The 21,409-nt window shown below is 53.0% G+C and overlaps 7 protein-coding genes across 7 annotated transcripts; 2 read left to right on the forward strand and 5 right to left on the reverse strand.

Annotated features, from left to right (window-relative positions):
- Positions 1 to 1,654: 1,654 nt before the first annotated feature.
- BDZ83DRAFT_724863 (uncharacterized protein) lies at positions 1,655 to 2,959 on the reverse strand (the record flags this gene model as incomplete). The annotated part of the gene is made up of 3 exons (XM_060512702.1): positions 1,655 to 1,916; positions 2,228 to 2,345; positions 2,404 to 2,959. The coding sequence occupies 3 exons, from the start codon at positions 2,957 to 2,959 to the stop codon at positions 1,655 to 1,657; spliced, it is 936 nt and encodes a 311-aa protein (XP_060357626.1).
- Positions 2,960 to 4,288: 1,329 nt separating this feature from the next.
- BDZ83DRAFT_658073 (FAD binding domain-containing protein) lies at positions 4,289 to 6,041 on the forward strand (the record flags this gene model as incomplete). Its single annotated transcript, XM_060511006.1, has 4 exons — positions 4,289 to 4,429; positions 4,507 to 4,815; positions 4,868 to 5,484; positions 5,543 to 6,041. 4 exons carry the CDS (start codon positions 4,289 to 4,291, stop codon positions 6,039 to 6,041), a joined length of 1,566 nt encoding a protein of 521 aa, XP_060357627.1.
- A 953-nt stretch (positions 6,042 to 6,994) lies between these two features.
- BDZ83DRAFT_758570 (metalloprotease) lies at positions 6,995 to 7,971 on the reverse strand (the record flags this gene model as incomplete). Its single annotated transcript, XM_060515055.1, has 2 exons — positions 6,995 to 7,064; positions 7,121 to 7,971. The coding sequence occupies 2 exons, from the start codon at positions 7,969 to 7,971 to the stop codon at positions 6,995 to 6,997; spliced, it is 921 nt and encodes a 306-aa protein (XP_060357628.1).
- Positions 7,972 to 8,319: 348 nt separating this feature from the next.
- On the reverse strand, positions 8,320 to 11,516 carry BDZ83DRAFT_797948 (FAD binding domain-containing protein). The gene is made up of 5 exons (XM_060515910.1): positions 11,448 to 11,516; positions 10,728 to 11,034; positions 10,401 to 10,672; positions 9,978 to 10,348; positions 8,320 to 9,925 (listed from the first exon to the last, which is right to left on the reverse strand). The coding sequence occupies exons 2-5, from the start codon at positions 11,027 to 11,029 to the stop codon at positions 8,486 to 8,488; spliced, it is 2,385 nt and encodes a 794-aa protein (XP_060357629.1). The 5' UTR covers positions 11,030 to 11,034; positions 11,448 to 11,516; the 3' UTR covers positions 8,320 to 8,485.
- A 2,139-nt stretch (positions 11,517 to 13,655) lies between these two features.
- BDZ83DRAFT_594262 (glycosyl hydrolase) lies at positions 13,656 to 15,191 on the reverse strand (the record flags this gene model as incomplete). Its single annotated transcript, XM_060506704.1, has 1 exon — positions 13,656 to 15,191. One exon carries the CDS (start codon positions 15,189 to 15,191, stop codon positions 13,656 to 13,658), a length of 1,536 nt encoding a protein of 511 aa, XP_060357630.1.
- Positions 15,192 to 16,525: 1,334 nt separating this feature from the next.
- Positions 16,526 to 19,584, forward strand: BDZ83DRAFT_771045 (uncharacterized protein). The gene is made up of 3 exons (XM_060515355.1): positions 16,526 to 18,486; positions 18,597 to 18,710; positions 18,814 to 19,584. Exons 1-3 carry the CDS (start codon positions 16,559 to 16,561, stop codon positions 19,457 to 19,459), a joined length of 2,688 nt encoding a protein of 895 aa, XP_060357631.1. The 5' UTR covers positions 16,526 to 16,558; the 3' UTR covers positions 19,460 to 19,584.
- On the reverse strand, positions 19,474 to 20,604 carry BDZ83DRAFT_644130 (acetyltransferase). The gene has a single exon (XM_060509727.1). The coding sequence runs from the start codon at positions 20,298 to 20,300 to the stop codon at positions 19,710 to 19,712; it is 591 nt and encodes a 196-aa protein (XP_060357632.1). The 5' UTR covers positions 20,301 to 20,604; the 3' UTR covers positions 19,474 to 19,709.
- Positions 20,605 to 21,409: the final 805 nt, after the last annotated feature.

Below are 21,409 nucleotides of genomic sequence, written 5' to 3' on the forward strand. Positions count from 1 at the left end.
TGAGGAGTTGATGACAATGCGGGCTGAAGCTTCCTCGGGTTCCTCATCGATGGTAGATGAATCGCCGACACTCCCCAGCACGCTACATCAACAGCTTACAGGCAGGTAAGCGTCATTCCAAAATCTGGGACTTCACCCCAATTGCTCTGCCCCCAGGCATCAGCAGAGTGCTGCCCGTTGTCACTCAGGCGCGGGCATTTTGGTAAGTTGTGAAGACTGATGAGAACATTGTTCAATATGACTGACTGGCAAACCCTGCACTAGGTTCGGGATGTAGTCTTGCATATATTGAAATCTAAAAACTATCCCCTCTGCTCCCACCTTCCTGCATCTTCTATGGCAGGCACCACACAAGTTGTGAGGAATTTCTCATCTGGCCTGTTGTTCGGTCCATCTATTAAGAGTACCATATTGGATCTCTAACGCGACACTTGATCTTCTCTAGCCCATCGGGCGGATCGTCGCCCAAGACGACGGCATTCTCTTGAGGGAGCATCACCTGAACCAAAGCACATGATGATGGCGGAATGAGTAATTGGTAAGAATCTGAGAGTCTTGTGATTGGTTTTTTGAAGACCAATGGTAATTTCTATCCTGAGGCTGGAACGCGATATCTGGTTGAGCTTGGAGAAGTAAGTAGGCTTGACTATTCCAGCAGACTAGAGACGTGAAGACTGGAGTCAGGTCTGAGGATGCCAGTCAAATCAATCGGGTGTTTAAACTTTCTGAGTGAGGTAGAAGTTTCGAGATCCCCGGACGCGGACTGAGAGAAAGCGTATATACCGACATAAACGACTCTATGGATCACAGCCCCTATGATAGAGCTGAGGCTACAGCGAGCGGATTGAATTCTCAAGAGAGCCTAAGGGCGCAGCACGTTTCGAAACAATTGCAGGCTGTGAATCAGCAATACAACTCAGACAAATCGAAGGACAGGAGAGCAATGATGAATCAGTCGGATGGCCGAATCTTTCATCATCGTCTTAGCGGATGGATTGAGTTCACTTCGCCCGGAGAAATTCACTGCTCTGAAGAGTGAGAACCATTTGTCAATGAATTGAAGGCTAGGTACGCTCAAAGATACGACACTCCATACTAATCCAAGTGTAAACAACACCGAAGTAACTGGCGATCGACTCCTCCTCCGACCACATTACCAACCCCCAAACACCTACAAAGCCACGAAGGCCAAGAAAGCGGACATAAACGATTGAGATGTGTTTCGGATTTTCTGGCGGTAGTGGTTCCCACGGCAACTCTCGCCGGGCGACTAGACGACACCGGGAGCCACGATAGGTACTCACCCTGGGTCCAGTGCAGAAATTCCTCCGAAGATATGAAGCATTGGAAAGCCATGGCCTGCAAGAGCCCGGATGATGAATCGGTGAGGAAGTTAAAGAACGGGAAGCAAAGTACCGATAAGCTTTGGCTCTCAACAAAGCGTCACGGCTGGACCTAATTTCGTTCTCGTTCAACAAGAGCTCTTAAAACCTGAGGTAGCCAGATTTATCTACTTGACTCATTGTGTACTACAACACACTAATGTAAGTCTCAAATGACCGTACGGCAGTCCCAGTTCATGGAGCAATGTTTGACGTCTATTCAATGCAGACGCTTCCATGTCATCATCGGCCGTGACATGTACCTCCGGTGATCATCGATTAGCAAGCTCAATACCGTGCTCCTCCCGTGGAGTCTTCTTGCCGGATCGACGGCCTTGGACATCATAGTCGATGGAGTTCACAGATACCTCCGTTGTTCTCATAATCCCGCCTAGAATTTCCTGATCACTGTCATTGTCTCTCTTGTCGCGGTCCGTATTGCTTAAAGAGCATGTGGCAGATATGCCGCGATTCTGAAACTTGCTAAGGTTATTCGATCGAATGTATGCGCCGGAGGGATATTCTGAAGGGCGACTACTCAGTGCGTTTCGGAAGAGAACTCGAAGAACGGGAATGGAGGCCGCGATGATGGTCGCATTTGGTTCTGCCATCGCCCAGACCCAAAAGATGCAGACCTTCCAAAAGTCTTGAATAATTCTCATCAGTGAACAATACGAGAAATCGTTGAAGCTGTTTACTCACAGTCGGGGCCAAAAAAATCTATGATCGCGATACTTTGGACAGCTTTCATTATCCCCATCACACCCGCTCTGATTAAATAGCTTCGGGTCAGCTAAACTTCGCCAGAACAGCAGAACGAAAGAGAAGCAGGGCGTCATCCTTACAAGATTCCCATGCTCATGGCCATTCCAACCCCGACTTTCTCGTGTTTCTTCATTTGTAGGCCCAGAACAATCTTCCATGGCAATAAGGCGAGGACGAAATCTGAGACAGCAGAGTACACTAGCAACAGTCAGGACATCGGGTGCGTAGAATTAGCTTCGCGGGAATGAGGACATACATCCTCCAAATATGCCCAAGGTGATTGCGTCTTCAGCTGACCAGCATGAGCCTGGAAGGTGAGGAGTCGTATCTCCAGGCCGTCTAGGACAGACAGCTCTCCAAGTCAGAATGATGTGGACAACAAATTGGATGTTCATCGTAGTGACCAAGAACCAGATGATGTACTTCTGCCACCCGGAAGCAATTCGAAGCAGCGTAACGGCAAAAGAGGTTTTTGTCAAGGCTAAGGAGATTTTGTGGCAGTTGTCGGCGCAATACAACACCGTGCTCATGGTCGGCGTGACGCCGTAGGTTCTCGCGAACCCAAGCTTCATCATCTCGCTCAAGAAGGATTGCGAGGCGATCAGGAAGACCCATCCGGCGATCAAAAGCCAGTCATCAAGCCACATCACCCACCTGACTATGAAGCCTTTGCAATAGATTCTGAGGGCCAGAAAAACTGTCGAGATTGCCGCCATGGGCCATATTGAGCCGTTGATTAGCGCTGCTGGATCGCCGGGATTGACTGGGGTAGGCGGACTCCCTACCCGCGGAATGATCACGAATGGGATCATCGCGAAGGGTGGTGGAAGTTAACGGTTTAAACTTTGAAATGAAGGCTGAATTCACCGTTTTATTCCTTTGACAGCAGGGTTGGGAGAAACCGCGATGTGGACTTTAGCCGAAGGTGAAAGAAATGCCAACCAACTATCGCTTCATGCTCAAGTCCTGGCAACAATTTCTCCGATGAAAACCGGTGGTTCCAATGGGTGAGCGAACCGGTTGAAAAGATTCCGGTCTGGTGGCGTCTTGGGGATACCTACGGTCTAAGATAACCCCCGAGAACCTTTGATATTAAGAATGGAGTTCCCTGTTGTTGGTTCAGAACGATATCTGCCCAACTTTCTTCAATGTGCATAATGGTTTGTTGGTCCTACGGTGTACCCATGTTCGCTTTCAATGTACAAGGCCAATTTTTTCAGTCGAGCAGGGAACCCCTTTAGCAGTCAATCACATATGGAATCCGGAGATGAACCTTCAGAGCATGGGTTCTGAGCTGTACTTTGGGAACGAGCCTTTGACTTGCTGACAGAAGGTAGAGTTACAGTTACTCCTTGGAATGGAAATACGTGCCCCGTTGGCGCGCCAATGTTTGTTGGATGCATGCAAGGGTGAGAAATCTGCAACCAACAAGCAGAAACATGGGTTCGAAATTTGCAAGGAGTATTTCACATTTGACTTATACCACCTCCGGTTTGACCGAGTTTGCTGAATACGGAGAGAAGTTGAATGATTCTACTTGCCGTTAGAATAGAGAAGTCTGCAGTCTCTGACACATTGCTTGTTTGCTTAGGGATAGTTATGATCTCAACTCGCCTGTCTCGTTCTTGGTTGACCGTGCACAAAGTGTCTCACCCTGTTGGTTGCAATTGTACTCTATTGCCAAGGTCGGTAAACAGCTGCTCCAGCCAAGACCACTTCGGGAGCGTTCCGGACCTCGCCACTTATTGGGACTATCTGCAGGTTGGTGGCACAGCGTATCGGTTCTGCATCATTACAATACGCGCGATGCAGCTAAATATCTGCAATTTAGAACCGCAATCTGTGACGGCGCTATTTACCAAATTCAGCATGCAATCGTTGCTTTTTACCAGGGGCCCCTCTACTTTGCCTGTGTCGCTTGCCACAATAGTCTCTCTGTCAAATGCTTGGTTGTGAATCCATCTCGGATTCGCTTTCAGAATGGACCGTTCTTCGTATCCCATTTCTTACCTCGACTGATGCGGGCATTGCTTAAGATGAATGTGCACGCATTCTGTTCCAGAGCTGAGTCGGTCATCGATATGTGATGTCCCACCAGGCCAAACGTTGAAGTCTGAAGAAGACCTTTTGTTTTCACCACGATGCAGTCAACTTTCGGAACCATGGCTCTTCTTTCCATAATTTGCACCGCGCTTCTGCTTCTCGATTCTTCGACTGCTCAAATCATTGCAGGCTTCCAACCAAGTACCCGTCAAGTTGCGGACGTAACTGGTTACTCAGGTGTAAGAGCGCCCTTTTCCCTGCAATCTCGTCTCTTGAGGAGTTCAACCAAGAAGATGCTGACCTTTTTTCGACGCAGTGCGATGCTCTCGTTGCAGCTGGACTAGTTAATCGGGTGTTCTTTCCGCCCGATTCGGAGTACAACTCCAGCATCACATCATACTGGTCCGGAACCGTTCAGCAGCTTCACCCATGGTGCATCGTCAAGCCAGAGACAACAGAGGAAGTCTCGTCCGCCCTTTCAGCTCTGGTGAAGAGGAGCCCGGCTGGCAACTGGGACATTGCTGTTCGGGCTGGTGGTCACTCTCACTACCCCTCCAACAATGTGGCTCAAGGCGTGACAATTGACCTCAGCCGCATGAACGCAACAACCTACAAAAACTGCAGTGTATGTGTCCATTGTGAGACAACGTAGTGGATCGTTTCTAATTAATCAAAAGGGCACGGTATCGATCCAACCAGGCGCCAGGTGGGGATCGGTCTACAAAGAAATCGAGAAATACGGCCAATCAGTGACTGGAGGACGCGAGGGTAATGTCGGCGTCGGAGGTCTGACTCTCGGCGGCGGCGCCTCGTTTCATACCGGTACCAGAGGTTTTGCCTGCGACGATGTCAAAAATTACGAGGTAGTCTTAGCCAACGGGTCAATCGTGAACGCCAACGCGGGCGAGAACCCAGATCTGTTCAAGGCTCTAAAGGGTGGCAGCAGCAATTTTGGTATCGTGACTCGTTTCGACATGCAGACATTCCCGGCGGCGCAAGGAGGTCTCTATGGGGGCTTGTTGTTCATGAGTTACGATCAGAAGCAGGCTGTAATGGAGCAGTTTGTGAGGCTCATTGACATCAACGAGGATCATCCAGAAGACACTGAGGTTGTCACTTTTACGTATTCTGGGGAGGGGCCGCCCATGATTGCGATCAACGCCATCAACACAGCTGGCATCGCCAATTCAACCTCATTCGCTCCTCTTGCAAGTCTTCCTGCCATTATCGATGACAGAAAGCGGAAAACGTACGGCACTCTCATCACGGACTATGCCACGCCTGGAGGCAAGAGGTACGAGACCAATTCGCTCTTAGGATTCACTTCGCGTGTCTCTACTGACATTACCCAGGAACGTATGGTTCTCTCTTTGTTTCCACAACGACATTGACATGATGACAAAAATGTCAGAGCTCTATGATGAGCTGCTTGTACAACTTCAGGCCCTAATCCCCTCGCCTGATCTCGGTCTTTCTGTCGTCAGCCAGCCCCTACCCAAGCACTTTGCGACAAAGGGCAGCGGCAACAACGTCCTGGGTCTCGATACATCCTTGACATACAACTCGATTGTCTGGCTCGTACAAGCCCAGACTCGCACTGGAGAACAAGAGGCGCTGGCCCATGCCAAGCTGGCCGCTATGCCCGCGAAGCTCGAGGCTTACGCCGAAGCCAATGGGAAGGCGACGGCTTGGCGGTACCTCAACTATGTGAACCCTGCACAGGATCCAATCAGCACCTACGGCGATGATAATGTCAGGTTCCTGAAAGAGGTTGCTGCCAAGTACGACCCAGCCGGGGTTTTCCAAACTAGGGTTCCAGGGGGTTTTAAGATTTCTAAGGTGGTGCTATGAAATCCCGCTCAAAGCCTTGAGGCTGTATTTGCCAATAGGCGCAAGCTACTGCTTAAATAGTGGTAGCTGAGATTGATCAAGAGGTAATAGTGTTAGTGAGTAACTACATGAACTATGGGATCTTCGTGAGTGATGCAAAAAAGTCTACGTTCACATCTCACGTATTACAAGAATTGAGGGTTACCTGTGTATTGATAGCGGAAGATGAGGAGACTGATGCATTCCGTCAGTCCGTGTTACTTGAGTCTCAAATGTTGCATTCACTGCTCATGTTACTGTTAAAAGACCCCACCCCCCCCCCCTGATGCTGCATCAGCAACTATGAAGGACGGCGACCAGCAGTATTGCTCACATGATTCACATTGGGGTAATCTGAGCTCCTAACCGTAGTTACCTATGCTACGACCCCGCGATTCACTAAATCTTGGGGTCATGCACCTATAAAAGTACGATCGGAACACGCTGCCAAGGAAGTTAGAAATTCAAACAACAGTTCAATGCGCTCCGAAAACTTCTCACGGCAAAAGTGCAATCCCAACAGCTCTCCTAAGCCACCAGAAACTCATGCTCATCTGCCTTCAAAGCTTGACTCAGAATTTACACCGCACAACTCGTCCTACAGTCAAAATGTGCTTCGTTTCGCTCGGACACCGTAAGAAAGAGCCCAAGGGGCGGTATAAGCCTAATCAATCACGTCTTGGAAGAATTGGAAACTTTTGAGAGGTAGGAGGGCGAGTTCGCCGTATAGACGCCTAGTTCAACTCGGCATTGGAGGCTATGGATTATCAAGATAGTCTATAATATAAATCACGTTCTGCAATATCTGTAAATAGTCCAGAATGGGTATGCGAGACAAGTTTTGGACGTGATGCTTGTACTACAATGCTCTTGAACATTTGTTTCAGTATGATACGACCTGGATATATGGATCGAAGCACATTCACAGCCTTTGTCTATTTTCTACGCCATCCAAAAAATGTTGAGAACATGCGCTCCTTCTGTCCAGGAGTGAACTCGTTGGTACTAAGAGCTCTGTCAGCAACACAGCGTCAAAAGCTAGATCCGAAAAGCAAACTTACCAAGAGTCATCAGCGTAGCCCATAAAGTTGTGAACGGGATCGAGACCCGGCAGATCCGGGCACGTATCCGAGTCAGATGGGCACCCGTACACCTCAGTCCTCTGTGCTGGTGTATCTGCAACAAAGTCGCCCGCCGTGTCAGAACATCCACCAGCAAAGGTATGGTTCAGACCAAACCAATGACCAGCCTCGTGAACAGCAAGGTGGCCGAGGTTCCAGTTTTCAAAGCCGCCCTGCTCGACAGTAAAGCCCGGCATCGTCATAGCGCTGAGCTGGCATGAGTCCTTGGCGAAGGTCAAGCTGTCCGTCCCCTCTGCGGGAAGAATGGTAGGGAACTGGCAGTACCCCGTGGCGCCGGGAGAGTAGCTGCTGAAGAAGTAGAGGTTAAGGGCGTCGTAGCCGCCCTTGCGGGAGGCCTTGAGGTAGGCGTTGTACTCGGCCTCATGGTAGACCCAGCCGGCGGAGCCTCCCTCATTGATCAGGAAGGCTGAGCCTGTGAGGTTGTCGACAACGCGCTCGGTGGAGTTGAGGACGAGGTTGATGCTGTACTTTGCGAAGCTGTCGTGCAGAATTTTCCACTGGGCATCGACGATGGCGTCGGTGATGAGGTCTGCCTCGACTTCGGTGCTGGCAATGTGGAAGTTCACGTCGACGGTGAAATTGCCGGGGTAGGTCTGACGGCGGGCCGTTGCCGACTTGCTAGTGAGGTGGAAAGCGGCAGCATCACGGGCTTGAATGGCGCCATCGTCCGAGACCTGACAGCCCCGACGGAACGGTACGGCCGCCTGTTCGGCGCGAGGAACAGCGCTGGCGAGGCCCAACGAGGCGAGTCCAAGAACAAGTCCCTTCATCGTGACGGAACTAGCACTATATCTTATCGGTGTTGTTGTTTTGCGTCGTCAGGAACTACTCCGAGTCTCATAAACACGACATGATACGGCGCTTCCGACTTTTAACTTCAAAATTCCGCTTGTTGATTTTCTTGGCTGGGCACGGCAATCTAGGAAATCAAGTTGTATCCACTTTCCTCGTATTGCTCGCATGCCCACTTAGCTCCGAATGCAATTGGCTAATTAACTCGGTTCATGCATCTATTTACAGTTGCCAATGCCGGGATCCCTGTCCTCAACGACCGACTACCCCATCATCTGCCACACTTCCGGCAAATCAGTTGTTGATCCGTACAACTCAAAGACCACCTTCCACAATAAGCATAATTGATCCTTGATAGAAGCGACATTACGAGTTACTGCTGAATCCAGGCTGAGGATGTCGGTCTCGGATCTTGATACAGAGTACAGAACGATTGCGATGCTCAAAGAATCAAATATCGACCTAATTGTTCATTGAACAACTCAATTGAGCTTACTCAATCATCAGGCCTGCAATGACGTTTTCTCTCCATGCCCAAAGTCCGGCATAGGTCGCTCCCGGGCCGACCAATACCTGACCCATCAAAGTAACCGCCGCAACCCCGATCGCGGCCTTTGTCGTCACGTATCCTAGCCTACGGAGCTCAAAGACAGTGTACAGGCACCAGACCGCAACCGCACCGAAACAGAGAAGCATGTCGTACTTCCAGAAACCACCGATGTTGAGCCCCAGACCCATGGACGCAACGCTCGGCAGGTCGAAAAAGGTCTCAAAGAGGGAAACGGACGGGCTGAAGCCAGCGTAGGCGAGAGCGCAGACGTGCATGATAGCGGTGACGGCGAACGCAAGAGTGTACCCAGTCTGTAACGCGCCCTGGTCCTTCTTTTCAAAGATTTCCCAATCAAGCGACTTGATGGGCGAGGTGACCGAAAGAATGCCAGAGAAGAGCCAGGTCAGAATCGAAACGTAGACGGGGGAGGGCTGCCAGAAGGCGATAGCGTTCTGCTGGGCAACGGAGTCACCGTACTGGATAAACATGAGGGCGGTGGGAATGATGTATCCGAGGCAGAGGGCTGGGATCAGCGCCTTCGCGACATTTGATGGGATTGGTCGGCCCGTGGGACGGGTGTAGACTTCGCTGCTGGTCGTGTGCAGACTGACGAGGAAGTAGAGCGGTGCGATATTGCCGATACCAACTAGCTGGTAGACTGCGAAGAGGGATGGCCAGGATACGAGAGAGAGCTGGTTGCCATTGCGGTAACCTTCGACCGTCCAGATGTAGATGATGGGCGCGAGATTGATCAAGAAGTAGAGGCATTGGAGCCTCGTATTCGGGTTAGGACCAGAAGTTGCCTCGGAGAAGGCCCAGGAGAGGAGTGAGAGAATCGAATCGATCGCGGTATTACCGGTGTACTCCGTCTTCAAAGGCTGACCCACGAAGCTGGCACCACTCGCCGCCTCGGGAGCGATCACAAGAACCTGCTGCGCGAGGAACAAGAGGCCTGTAAGAATAGCTCCCACCACAAGCTTGGGTAGCAAAGAGGAGTCGAGTCTCTGGCTCGGAAGCTCGTCGAGGTACGGTAGCGCACGCGGCCTCTTCGGGACGTCCAAAAAGTCGAGCTTGTGACCCGGCTCGAAGTTTGTGCTCCAGGGTCCTTCCTTTTCGTCGATGGACAGCTTTGGGACGAGGTAGCGACCGGCGAGCTCCAAGAAAGGGCTTTCCATGGCGGCGAAACGCTGCTCTTTGTGCGAGCTGTGAACCAAGGGCCACACGCGCGGTTCTCGCTTCTTCTGGGTCTCCAGAAAGACATTGTGGATCTGCTCCGTCGTGACGCCTGATGGATTCTGCTTGAGGGCTTCTGTAAGGTTGTTCACCAGCACTGCGGCTGTCTCGATGGCGCTGTTGCCTCCTTGTCCGGCAATAGGTTCCAACTGAGACAGATCAGATCTTTGATACTACTTATGCACATGGAGGTTCTCTTACCTTGTGTGCGGCATCGCCGATGGTCATGATGCGGTTGAAGTGCCACTTCTTGAAGACGTACTCCGGCAGCGGGGTCAGAACTGAAGAGATCTTGGCCGCGTACAGATCCCTGAAGGTGAAGTTTTCATTAATCTTGTCCTCTTGGTGCTCTTTGACCAACTTCGCCTCGTCTTCCTTGGTGTAGTGGGGGAGATCGGGGCCGTAGTGAGTGTAGCCCATATTAACGAAGAGAAACCAGTAGACTCTGTTGGAAGGACCGGCAATGACGAGGTACGAGAAGTGCTTGTTGAAGTTGGTCTGCACCGTGCCGTCCTCCCAGTCTTTGATGACGGAAATGCCAAAAATGCACTTGTAGACCGTCGGCAGGCATTCTACCCTTTTGTCAGTCATGAATGGAAAACAAAACGCGATTGGCTCTCTTACCCTTCTTTTCGGAAGCAGGTATGTAGCCAGGCTCCAGGCTATCGGCGAGCCGCCACATCTCGCTTCTGACTTTGCTGTGGATGCCATCGGCACCGATCAAGATGTCGCCCGAGTAGGATTGGCCGTCGCTTGTCTCGACTCTCACCTTGGACGGCTCTATAGAGACTTGCGTAACCTTCTTACTTACGAGGACTCTGTCCTTGTTCTTCAGATTCTTCCACAACACCTCCAGAATCATTTGGCGATCCACAAAGACAACTTCATAGCCGTGTCTGCACTTCGATGTCAGCGGGTTCCTTGAGACTCTCTAGATATGCTTGTACTCACCGCCGCTTGATCTGCTGGCCAACACCACAGTATTCACTCGTCGGGTTTCCCTTGGAGTCGCGAAGAGACATCTTGTAAAGAGGCTCATCGATGAGTTTCCTAATCTCATCGTAGAGTCCAATCTGATCGAGTACGCGAGAACCGTTGGGCAAGATTCCGATACTTGCGCCCACCTGGGGGGCCATCTCACGATACCCTTCGAGAATTAGATAGTTGATTCCGACGCGTTCAAGCAGGTTCGCCAGCGTCAAGCCAGCTATTCCGCCGCCGGCAATTAGAACCGTAAAGTCCTTAGAAGGCATGACGACTGGAAGAATGGTGTTAGTTTGTTTGGTTCAAAGTCGACCAGTAAGTTGTTTTGCTTCGAGTTATTCGTAGAATAGAATGTCAGGCTTTTTCAAATTGCTAAAACCGGCCGGTTTCTGCCAGCTCGTTATATACAATGAGATTTCCAACAGCTCCATTGCGGACGTCATCAAAGTGCGTTCGCCCGAAACGGCAATAACGATTCTTGACGTATTGTTCAACGACTTTGACGACGATAGTGGAGTTGAGAAGTCGAGCGAATTCTTGATTACAATCTCAATGATCCACGACAGGTAGCTCGGAACCGAGGCGAAGCTTGGATGCCATCGGACAAAACCCATCCAGATCGGCCCCACGTGGGGATGGAACGGTAGAATGGCATCGTCTATTGCAACGGGAAAGCGATTTACTCACAGTTTGTTTCTGGTGCTGCCTCTCAATCGGGTGGTTGGTATTGAAGAGTTCTGGGGGCAGAGACTTGACCTTATCGCCACGAACGCACCTCAAGCATCTTCTCCATCTTGCAAGTCAGCTAGCGCTGACAACGTCGGGAGTGCTTGGAGTCTTATGTAGCCGACTTCTGAGAGAAAATGCGAGCAAAACCCACCTTGCGAGCGATCCCTCAAGTGTCACAAGTGGGTGTTGGCATTGTCCCAATGACCGAGAAGACGAAGTCCGATAAGGCTCCTCTTCTCCACCAAAATTCGCAGATTGGGACTTTGGCAAGCAAGATTTCCACAGCGGCGGCCGCCGTTCTTGTTCCGAAAATGGATCGAACGGCAAATGAATTACACCAACGGACCAGTGAACCTCAAACGAGTGGGTACTCTAACGGTCTTGACCTCCATTCTCTGCTTACGTTGTACGCATTGTCAAGGGTTGCTTGATTCTAGAGTCGCTCTAGACACACGAAGACCCTGCAATAGTGTCCGGCCATTCGGTGAAAGAAGGAGGAGGCCCAGGCAGCCAGCGATGGTAACATTGTGTTCGTACCATTGCAGAGCGGTGGCCGCGTGTGACGGCTGCTGATACGTCCGCCGCGGCGGGGATCCCTTGCACCCTGGGCACGGAGAATTGCCCGTCACCAGTGGCCGGGCCGCCCCCCGGTAGGTAATTGCGGGCCGGGTCGTATGTTGACGGATTCTCGGGGAAGCCCCGCAAGGGTCGAGGTTGCTACAGAAATCACTAGCAGTGGTCTGTACCAGTCGTACGTCACATGTGTTAAGCTAGCTAGAAAATGCTCCCATTTGAAGACAAGGCGTCTTGATACTCGCTACGGAAGAATGGTTTTGCTCATACTAGGTACCTAAAGAAGGCATGATTATAAACAGAAAGTTGTTCTAGTCCTTATGACTTGAAGCGATACGACAAGACTGTTCGGGGCTCTTCAGCGGATCCAACTTGACTCAGACATGTACTTCTCAGTAACTTCGGAAATCGAAATAGTTACCCAGCCGCAGATCTGCGGGTGTATCCGTATGAGCATATCCAGTCTCGGACAGTCGGGGTGCGACGTGACTTGGCACTACTACACATACCTGCAAAGTCAAACTGAAATAGCAGAACCATTTTTATAGAGTGGATTGACTAATCGAATAATAGTCTAGATATACTACTCCGTACAGGTGCCGGCACTTCTACTCCCAAGACTCCGGTGGGTTTCCCCGCGTTCATATTGATGGTCTAGCTTCTCCCGTAGACTTGCAAACTCAGAACTACCTACCCAACAACCCACTGTCCGCTTACACAATGCCTCGCCAGGGTGATCCGATTTGAGATAATGAGGAGAAGAGGTCTCTCGTTCCGAACACTAAGCCTCGTAATCGTGAGTATAGATTTCTAGCATGACTTGATCATTCGGTGCGGGTGGCCGTCGAGACCGTATAGAGTGACCGACATTTTCAGACAAAAGCAGGGTGCCAAATGTTTGAGTCTATCATAACAAGCCATTGGCGTTTATTCTTTGTGGAAAAGTCACAGTCATGGTCTGGCTCTCTCGTCAGTGGGGAGATAGGGTCTCATTGGCCAGCGATGCATGTGTGCATCCCCGCAACTTTATGCGTAAGTTCCACATTTGCGCACCTCGTAAGGATCCCGACCAGTCATTGTACATGTAACTTCAGATTACATTTGTTTGCTTGCAGCTTGGAAATGCCGCGGCTGTGCTGTTTGTTCACGAGTCTCTTGTCTGCTCTATCTGGCCGAGGGGGAAAATTGCCTCTATCGGTCTGTCACGCTCGCACCGGGCCCTTCGGCTTACCAGACTGATCTTAAGCGTTGATGGTCGCGCTTATGCCTATCCGTGAAGCAACTGAAAAGGTCACAAGTATGCAATAATCCGCTTAGTGCTCACTTCTGGAGAGTCATACCATCACTGGACACAGTGTGCATGGAGATGTCTTGATGATAGAGGTTAATCCATCTTGCAAAGACGTTGTAGCCACGAACATCTACTTTGGTGAACATATGTCCAAGACGGCACTGGATACTTATTTAACTTATTTACACATCTTACACAGTGTTTACATCTATAAAAATATGGACAACAAGAAGATTGGTTGGTATGAACAGGAGACGGATCTCCTGCCAATGGTCCCGGAAACGCCGTCACTCAGCAGACCTTTACGCAGCAGTAGGAGCATACGCAAAGAACTCCTTAACAGCGACACCGGCAAACTGCCCACCGCTTCCAGAGGCAGTCAAAACAGCCCTCAGCGCCTTGGTCGAAACAGTCGTGAAGCTAACCTCCTTGGGCGTATCCGAAACATCCGTAGGAAACGACGTGGCAGAAACAGCCTTCCACGAGGTGCCGTCCTGGTACTCTACAGTCCACGACTTGGGCGGCGCGACACCGACGTTGGCGCCGGCATCCTGATCAGCAAACAGCGCCAGCGCGACGCCGTTGAGCTCGACGGTGCTGTTCCAGGTCAGGGTGAGGGTGCTCGTCTCGGGGGACTGCTCGGCATTGTACGAGGACCAGTAGTCAGGCGGCAGAGGCGCCTCCTCAACGCGGCCGTCGTTGATGGACTTGATCCAGTACTGGATGGGCGTCTCGCCCGCCGACGAGGCCACGGCCTTGGGTGCGATGTTGCGCGTCGGCTCGGCAGCGGCGGCGGCGCGCTTGGTCTGGACCATCTTGTTGATGGCCGGCGGGGAGGCAGAGTCGTCCCAGGTGATCTTGTCTATGGCGACGGAGCGACGGAAGTGCGTACCGCCCTCGGCGTCGCGGGTGTGGTAGGCCAGGCCCCATTCGCCGTTGGAGAGCTGGTAGGCGCCCGGGTGGGAGGTGGTGGAGGAGACGATGTCGACGAAGACGCCGCGGAAGGTCCAGGGTCCGAGGGGGGACTCTGCGGTGCCGTAAGCGAGGCAGGCGTGGTAGCTCGTGGGCGTGCAGGGGGAGTCCGCGCCGGCATTGTTGGCGGCGTAGAGCATGTAGTAGGTGCTGTTGCGCTTCATGAGCCAGGGGGCCTCGAAGAAGCCGGTCAGGGAGTCGACGTCGACGACGGAGCCCTTGATGGTCACCATGTCGGTGTCGAGCTCGTAGCCCTTGAGGTAGCCAAAGGTGCCGAAGTAGATGTACACCTTGCCGTTGTCGACGAGGACGGTGGGGTCAATGTTCTGGATGTTGTTGCCGGGGGAGGGGACCGTCTGGGAGATGATGGGACCGCTCGGGTGGGCGTCCTTGAAGGGGCCGAGAGGGCTGTCAGAGACGGCGACGCCGATGGCGAAGGGGTCCGACGCGGAGGTGGACTTTTGAGTGACGGGGCTGTACAAGTAGAACTTGCCATCCGGGCCCTGGACGATCTGGCTGGCGTAGGCGGTGCCCTGGGCGGCCCAGGAGAAAATTGAGTTGGGCTGGGCGACGTCGCGGTGGAGAGTCCAGTCGGCGCCGGCCGGGTCCGGGTTCTTGGCCTCAAAGATTTGCCATTCGTTCATGACGAAGCCGTTCTCGTTGGGGCCGGCCTCGTCGCGGCCGGAGAGGATGTAGAGGGTGTCATTGACGACGAGCGGCGCCGGGTCGGCGGAGTAGACGGAGCCGTCGGCGAGGATCGGGTTGCCGGTGGACTTGAAGGTAGTGGAGGTGGACTGCCGGCGGACCGGGATGAGGCCCGCGCTCAGGGGCTGGACCAGCAGCGAAGTCGCGAGACTCGCCCACATGAGGTTGTTGAACATGGTTGAGATGGGGCACACAAGTGGGTAACGAATGGAAGGGAAGTAAGTAGTGAGAGACAAAAGAATGGAAGAATCACACAGTGATTCGAAGAGTTGACTGACAGTTCAAGTGAAACTAGAAAGAGTTTCTTAGGATCGGGTAGGTCTGCTTATACTTAAGAAAGTCATTCAGAACATTTTTTGAGTCTCTAACATGAATAACCTTAGTTGGGCGCATCCACTCTTTCTGCTTCCCCTGGAATCTCGTGAGTGACACAAATAAATTGGCTTTGCGCCAGATCGTCCGCTAAACCCCCCAAGCGACCTCGTACTTTTGCTGCCCCCCTTAACATGGCACAACCGGGGTGTCCATGAGAACAACCGAGTCAATTCATTATTCTCCTTCTCGAAGAACTTTAACAGAGTCAATTAGGTAACCGTCGCCTCGCTCTCGCACCCTTTACGTACTGGGTTAATTACCTGCCCTATTATCCCACTTGATTTCATCATTTCAGTCTCTATCCCACCCGGCTCAACTTCTTCAAAGAGTCTTGGAATTCAATGTTTGATAATCTATGATGGTGCCGCGCAGCCGGCGTAAACCATGCGTGGATTTTGATTCCCCCGTTGGAGGGATGGAGCCTCAGTGGCATCAAATGTCACTCTCTATTTGCGGCCCAATCAAAATGAGACCAAGCGATTTTGAGGGTTGCATTCAACGGTCGATGGGCTGTTGGTAACTTGGTACCCCGCGTTTAATCCGACTAGTCTCTTGCGCTAGAAGGGGCGATACGGGCTTGGTAAAATGCTTAAATCACGTCTAGCATCCTTTGACCTTCCAAGTTGAGGTTATCCAGAAACGAAAAGGTGTGTAGCTTCAAGGTGAGCGCACATCACAATAACTAAGTATTTGCGGTCGCTGGGAAGAGTCGGATCAGCCGCCCGATCCTGTGTCGCACTCGGGCGTTTGTCCCGGACGAGTTATCCACAGATCATGAGCCAAAAGCGACGTGTGAGAGGTTATGCCGTCTGATTCTGTCAAGACGAGGGAGTCCCTGGTGAAGCTCCGTTCCGTATCTGTACAGGTGTGATCGGGCACGATGCCGGACACGAGGTGGCATCGACATCTGCCTATAATATGCACCTTGGGTTGCAGTTGAGTCGTCGTTCGCCTCAATGAACCCCTCAGTTCACGGTAGGCGGAAGCATCATCAATAACGTAACCGAGTTGCCCTGAGCCATCATGTTGGACACACTATATAACGGCACGTTTCAATGAACTTGGAAGTTGGTAATCAGATCTGTAGCCAACAGGTTTCTATTCGTCCTCAATCTCAAGTGTCGCAAAGGCTCAGGCTTCCTCCTCCCCCACGATGGTCTCCCTTGGCACACTTCTCGTGTCCGCCGGCCTGTTAATCACAGGTGTTCTCTCCCAGGACAACCTTGGCCTCAGCAGCGGATACATCACCCTGACAACAAAGAATTTCAACCTTCAACTTGTCGAAAATGCCCAGGTCCTAGCCTCTCTCAAACCCGCCGGCGACACCTTTGACTTCCTCCCACTAGACTACCTCTCTCTCCGCGCCCGCAACGGCCAGTACCACTGGGGCGACATCACCTACCGCTACCGCCAATCCGGCACAACCGCCTGGACAACCGGCGACTCCGCCGCGGCCCGCCAGCCCGTCACCACCATCGCCCCGGCCACCGGCATCCTCGCCTCCTCCCGTCTCGGCCCCACCCTCCCGTCCGGCAGCCCGCTCAACATCACCCGAGAATGGCTCGACGTCTCTGGCGACCTCGGTCTCCGCTTCACGCTCCAGAACTCTGGCTCTTCGGCCATTGAGATTGGTAGCCTCGGCTTCCCGGCCGAATTCAACAGCATCTTCACGAACCGCTACGCCGCCGACATGCAGCGCGTCTGCTCCCTCTCGGATCCTTACGTCGGCATGCACGCCGGCCAGATCCGCGTCGCGCCCACCCGCGGCACCGGAGCTGCTCTCGTCGTCACCCCGCTGGGTGACACGCCCCTCGAGGCCTACCGCAACCTCGCCGAGCGCAGCTACGAGGGAACCTACTACGGCAGCCAGACGTTTGAAGGCTTCTACGAGTGGCAGGTCCTCACAAAGGCCTGGGCTGAGAACGAGTGGCGCTCCCAGACGCCATGGAATGTTCCATCATCCAGGACCCTTCAACCAGGCCAGTCACTCCAGTTTGGAGTCCGCTTCTCCGTCGCAAAGGGCGGCGTCAGGGACCTCGATACCACAGTCCGCGGCACAGGTACCCCTACCGCCGTCGGCGTGCCGGGCTACATCATCCCACGCGGCGAGCCAGCGCAGCTCTTCCTTCAATACGCCCAATCCACAGTCCGCTCCATCGCTTCGGAACCAGCTGGCGCCTTGACGGTCACGCTCGTCTCGGCAGGAAAGTACACAGTCACCCCCTCCACAACAGCCTGGGGCCGCGTCCGCCTGACCGTGACCTACGCCGACGGCAAGCTTCAAACAATCCACTACTATGTGACCAAACCCTCCACCGAGGCCGTCGCCAGCCTCGGTAAGTTCCTCACCACGGCGCAGTACTTCAACGATACATCGGACCCCTTTGGTCGCGCGCCATCAGTAATGACATACGACTACGAAACCAAGTCCATCGTCACGCAGGACTCCCGCGCATGGGTAGCAGGCCTCAGCGATGAAGCCGGCGCAGGCTCATACCTCTCCGCCTTCATGAAGCAAGCCGTCCAACCAAACGCAGACGAGGTAACCAAGCTCGAAGCCTTCGTCGACCGCGTCCTCTGGAAGACGATCCAAACCACCGACTTCGCCGTCCGCAAAGCAATCTTCTTCTACGAGCCCGCCGCCGTGCCGGGGTACGCCTACTCCACCGCCATAGACTGGACCTCCTGGACATCCTGGAACAAGGCCGCCGCCTACTCCATCGACCGCGCGTACAACTACGTCCACGTTGCGGGCGCCTACTGGTCGCTCTACCGCGTCGGGCGAGCCTACCCGGCGCTGCTCAAGACGCACGCGTGGGACTGGTACCTCAACCAGGCGTACGAGACGGTCATGCGCGCGATGAAGGGGGATGTCGGGTATAATCGCGTCGGGTTGATGGGGGAGACGGTGTTTGGGGAGATTCTGGCGGATTTGGGCCGCGAGGGGCAGACGACTAAAGCGAATGCGTTGTCTGCTGCCATGAGGTCGCGGGCGGCGCAGTGGGATACGGAGGAGGTGCCGTTTGGGAGTGAGATGGCGTGGGATTCGACTGGGCAGGAGGGTGTTTACTACTGGGCAAAGTGAGTTTCCTGGGCCTTCGAAACTTTCCACGGTGGAACCCTCCCAAAGCCTCTGAGGCGTGAGACGGGTCGAAGTCTGCTTGAAGACATTGGCTTACAGATATCAAAAGGTACTTTGGCTATACCAACACGGCGACAAAGTCCGTCAACAGCGTCCTCGGCTTCATGCCGACCGTCCCTCACTGGGGCTGGAACGGCAATGCCCGCCGCTACTGGGATAACATGTAAGTCTTCTACATCCCCCTCTCCCTACACTATTCACCTCAGCCCAACTCCCTCTCCGACCCTCAACTCAAAGCCATCATCTAACAACCAACCCGTCACCAGTTACGGAGGCAAACTCCGCCGCATCGAGCGCCAAATCCACCATTACGGCTCCGGCCTAAACGCCCTCGTCCTCCTCTCCGCCTTCCGCTCCGCCCCAACAGACACCTACCTCCTCCGCACAGGCTACGGCGGCACCACCGGCCCCCTCTCCAACATCAACCAAGACGGCTTCGCCGCCGCCTCCTTCCACAGCTGGCCCGACACGCTAAAGTGGGACGGCATCAGCGGCGACTACGGCCCCAACTTTTTAGGTCTGGCGCTGGGTTCGGGCACGTACGTCGTGCAGGACGCTGAGCTGGGCGTGTTGGCGTTTGGAGGGGTTGTTACCTCCAGTACGGGGACCGTGAGCGTCACGACGAAGGATGCGGTTAGGAGAAAGGTGTTTATTGGGCCTTTGGGGGTGCTTGTGAGTGTTGATGCTGGGATCATTCAGGATTTTAGCTTTGCGGTTTCTTCGAAGAGTGTGACCCTTACGTTGGCGCAGTTGGATGGTGTTCCGAAGGCTGCGAGTGCCGTTATTTGGCTGGAGAGTACTACTGGGACTGGTGCGTTCAAGGTTACGACGTCGGGGATCACGCAGGCGAGAGGCGGGTGGTCTGTTCCTCTCTCGGGAAGCAGCGTGACGGTTCAGATCGGGCCTGCGTAGGCTTGTCCATGAGGTTGTGGTGCATGGAAGCGAGGCGAATTTGATATGTCTATAATTTCTCTTCGTTCTAGGACGTAGGTGAGGGTTGACAGTTCTTAATGGAAGCTTAATCTCGCTCTCGCCATCTATAAGGTTTCATGAACCAAGCTCGGTGCCTCTATCCCAACACCATCCAACTCCTCATAACTCACACATCATCACAACATAAGCTCTCCCAACTCTCACTCATGATCACACCATCACAAGACACTCACAACCCCTTCTCCAAAACCTCAAACCACAAATCATCCCTCAACGCAACGCCCCCCACCATCTCCTTATAGGGAAACTCCCTCCTCTCCCCGGTCTTCACATACCCCCTCCTCTCATACCACGCAATCAGTTCCGCCCTCATCCAAAGTACACACATCTCCATCCTGCTCACACCCCACTCCTGCTTCGCATACCCCTCCGCAAACTCCAACACCTTTCTCCCCACACCGCCGGCCTGCCGCTCAGGCGAGACGGCAAACAGACCGAAGTACGCCACTTGAGGGTTCTGTTTACTGCGTACGATTTCGCAGCATGCTAGCGGGGTGGTGGGCTTGTCAACGCCGTTTGTGTCGGAGGAGGAGGAGGAGGAGTCCGTGACGATGAGAACCGCCCCCTCGGGCTCCGCGATTTTGGCTAAGAGACCATGCTCGTCGATGCGTTGGTCCGCTACCAGGTCCGCTTCCGTCGTCCAGCCTTTGCGGGAGAATTCGCCGCGGTAGGCGGAGCGGATTAGGGGTAGGAGGATAGGGACGTCGGAGGGTGTGGCGGGGCGGAAGGAGAGGGGTGTTTGGGGGCTTGAGACTGTCATTGTGGAGGCGTTTATGACGGGGGGTATTGGGGATATGTGCTTGTTGTTGTTTGTATGTTGCGATGGCTGGTAGTGAGAATTGGTGAGCTGGAGATGGTGTGGTGATGCGTGATTTTACCCCGGAGTGAGTTGCGTATCGTGAGATGCTCGGGTATCTTGAAAATGAGCTGGGAGTTTATTGTCTTGATCTTGTGGGAAGACTGAATAAGTGAATGAGTTCCAATATGACGAGTCAAATCTGTCAAAATAGATCATCTGAGATCGTGAACATCAAAGAACCTAAATACAACCACCACTCGTCCAGTCGTCACCCCAGAACCCACCAAACCGCCACACTGGGCCATCATCAAAAAATTTCCCTCAGTCCAGTGTTCAATGTTGTTGACCCACGCCTTTCCATGTACCCAATCCCCACAGGGCCATGTCATCCGCCGTCGATATTCATCTTTGAATGCCACAGGGCTAGAGCACAATCAATCTCCAAAATAGACGAGCATATAGACGCTTATTGGTGTACACTTGAAATCGGGTCTACAACACTGTTCAAATCTCAGAAGTGGTGGGCATGAAATCGAAGTGGGACATCGAGTCATGCAAGGGCGCCGTTAACTCGACATATTTTCGACATGCTTGACATGTCCATTGTCCTCGGATCGGCCCCGCCGACCCAATCGGCTGCCCACTTGCGAATCCGCGCCGTCAACGTTGGATCTCCCGGATCTGGAGATTTGGAACCAACAGGCGTACCTAAGCTTCCTCTCCTCCATAGACTCCGAGTTGAACTTCAATCTTCTAGCATCTCAACGCCTTACGAACGCTTCCAGCAAGAGCGAGAACAGCCGTTTACACGCCTCAAACCCGAGCAATTCTCTTCATCCACCAACCACTTGCTTACTACCTTATGCTACAATCCAGGAACATCGCTGTAATCTCACGCCGACAAAGCCCAAGCTTATCGGATGAACTCACTCACAGACCTGCAAAAATCACTACAAGGATCAAAGCTCGACAAACGTCCAACTAAGAAACCCACAAAATGCCCAGGCAGAAATAAACAGTAAACAGTACAGCGCGCCATTCAGGGTCGACTTTTGAAGTGTGGCATTGTC

Source organism: Colletotrichum acutatum, assembly GCF_030867785.1.
Source record: "Colletotrichum acutatum strain CBS 112980 chromosome Unknown BDZ83scaffold_241, whole genome shotgun sequence".
NCBI lineage: Eukaryota > Fungi > Ascomycota > Sordariomycetes > Glomerellales > Glomerellaceae > Colletotrichum > Colletotrichum acutatum.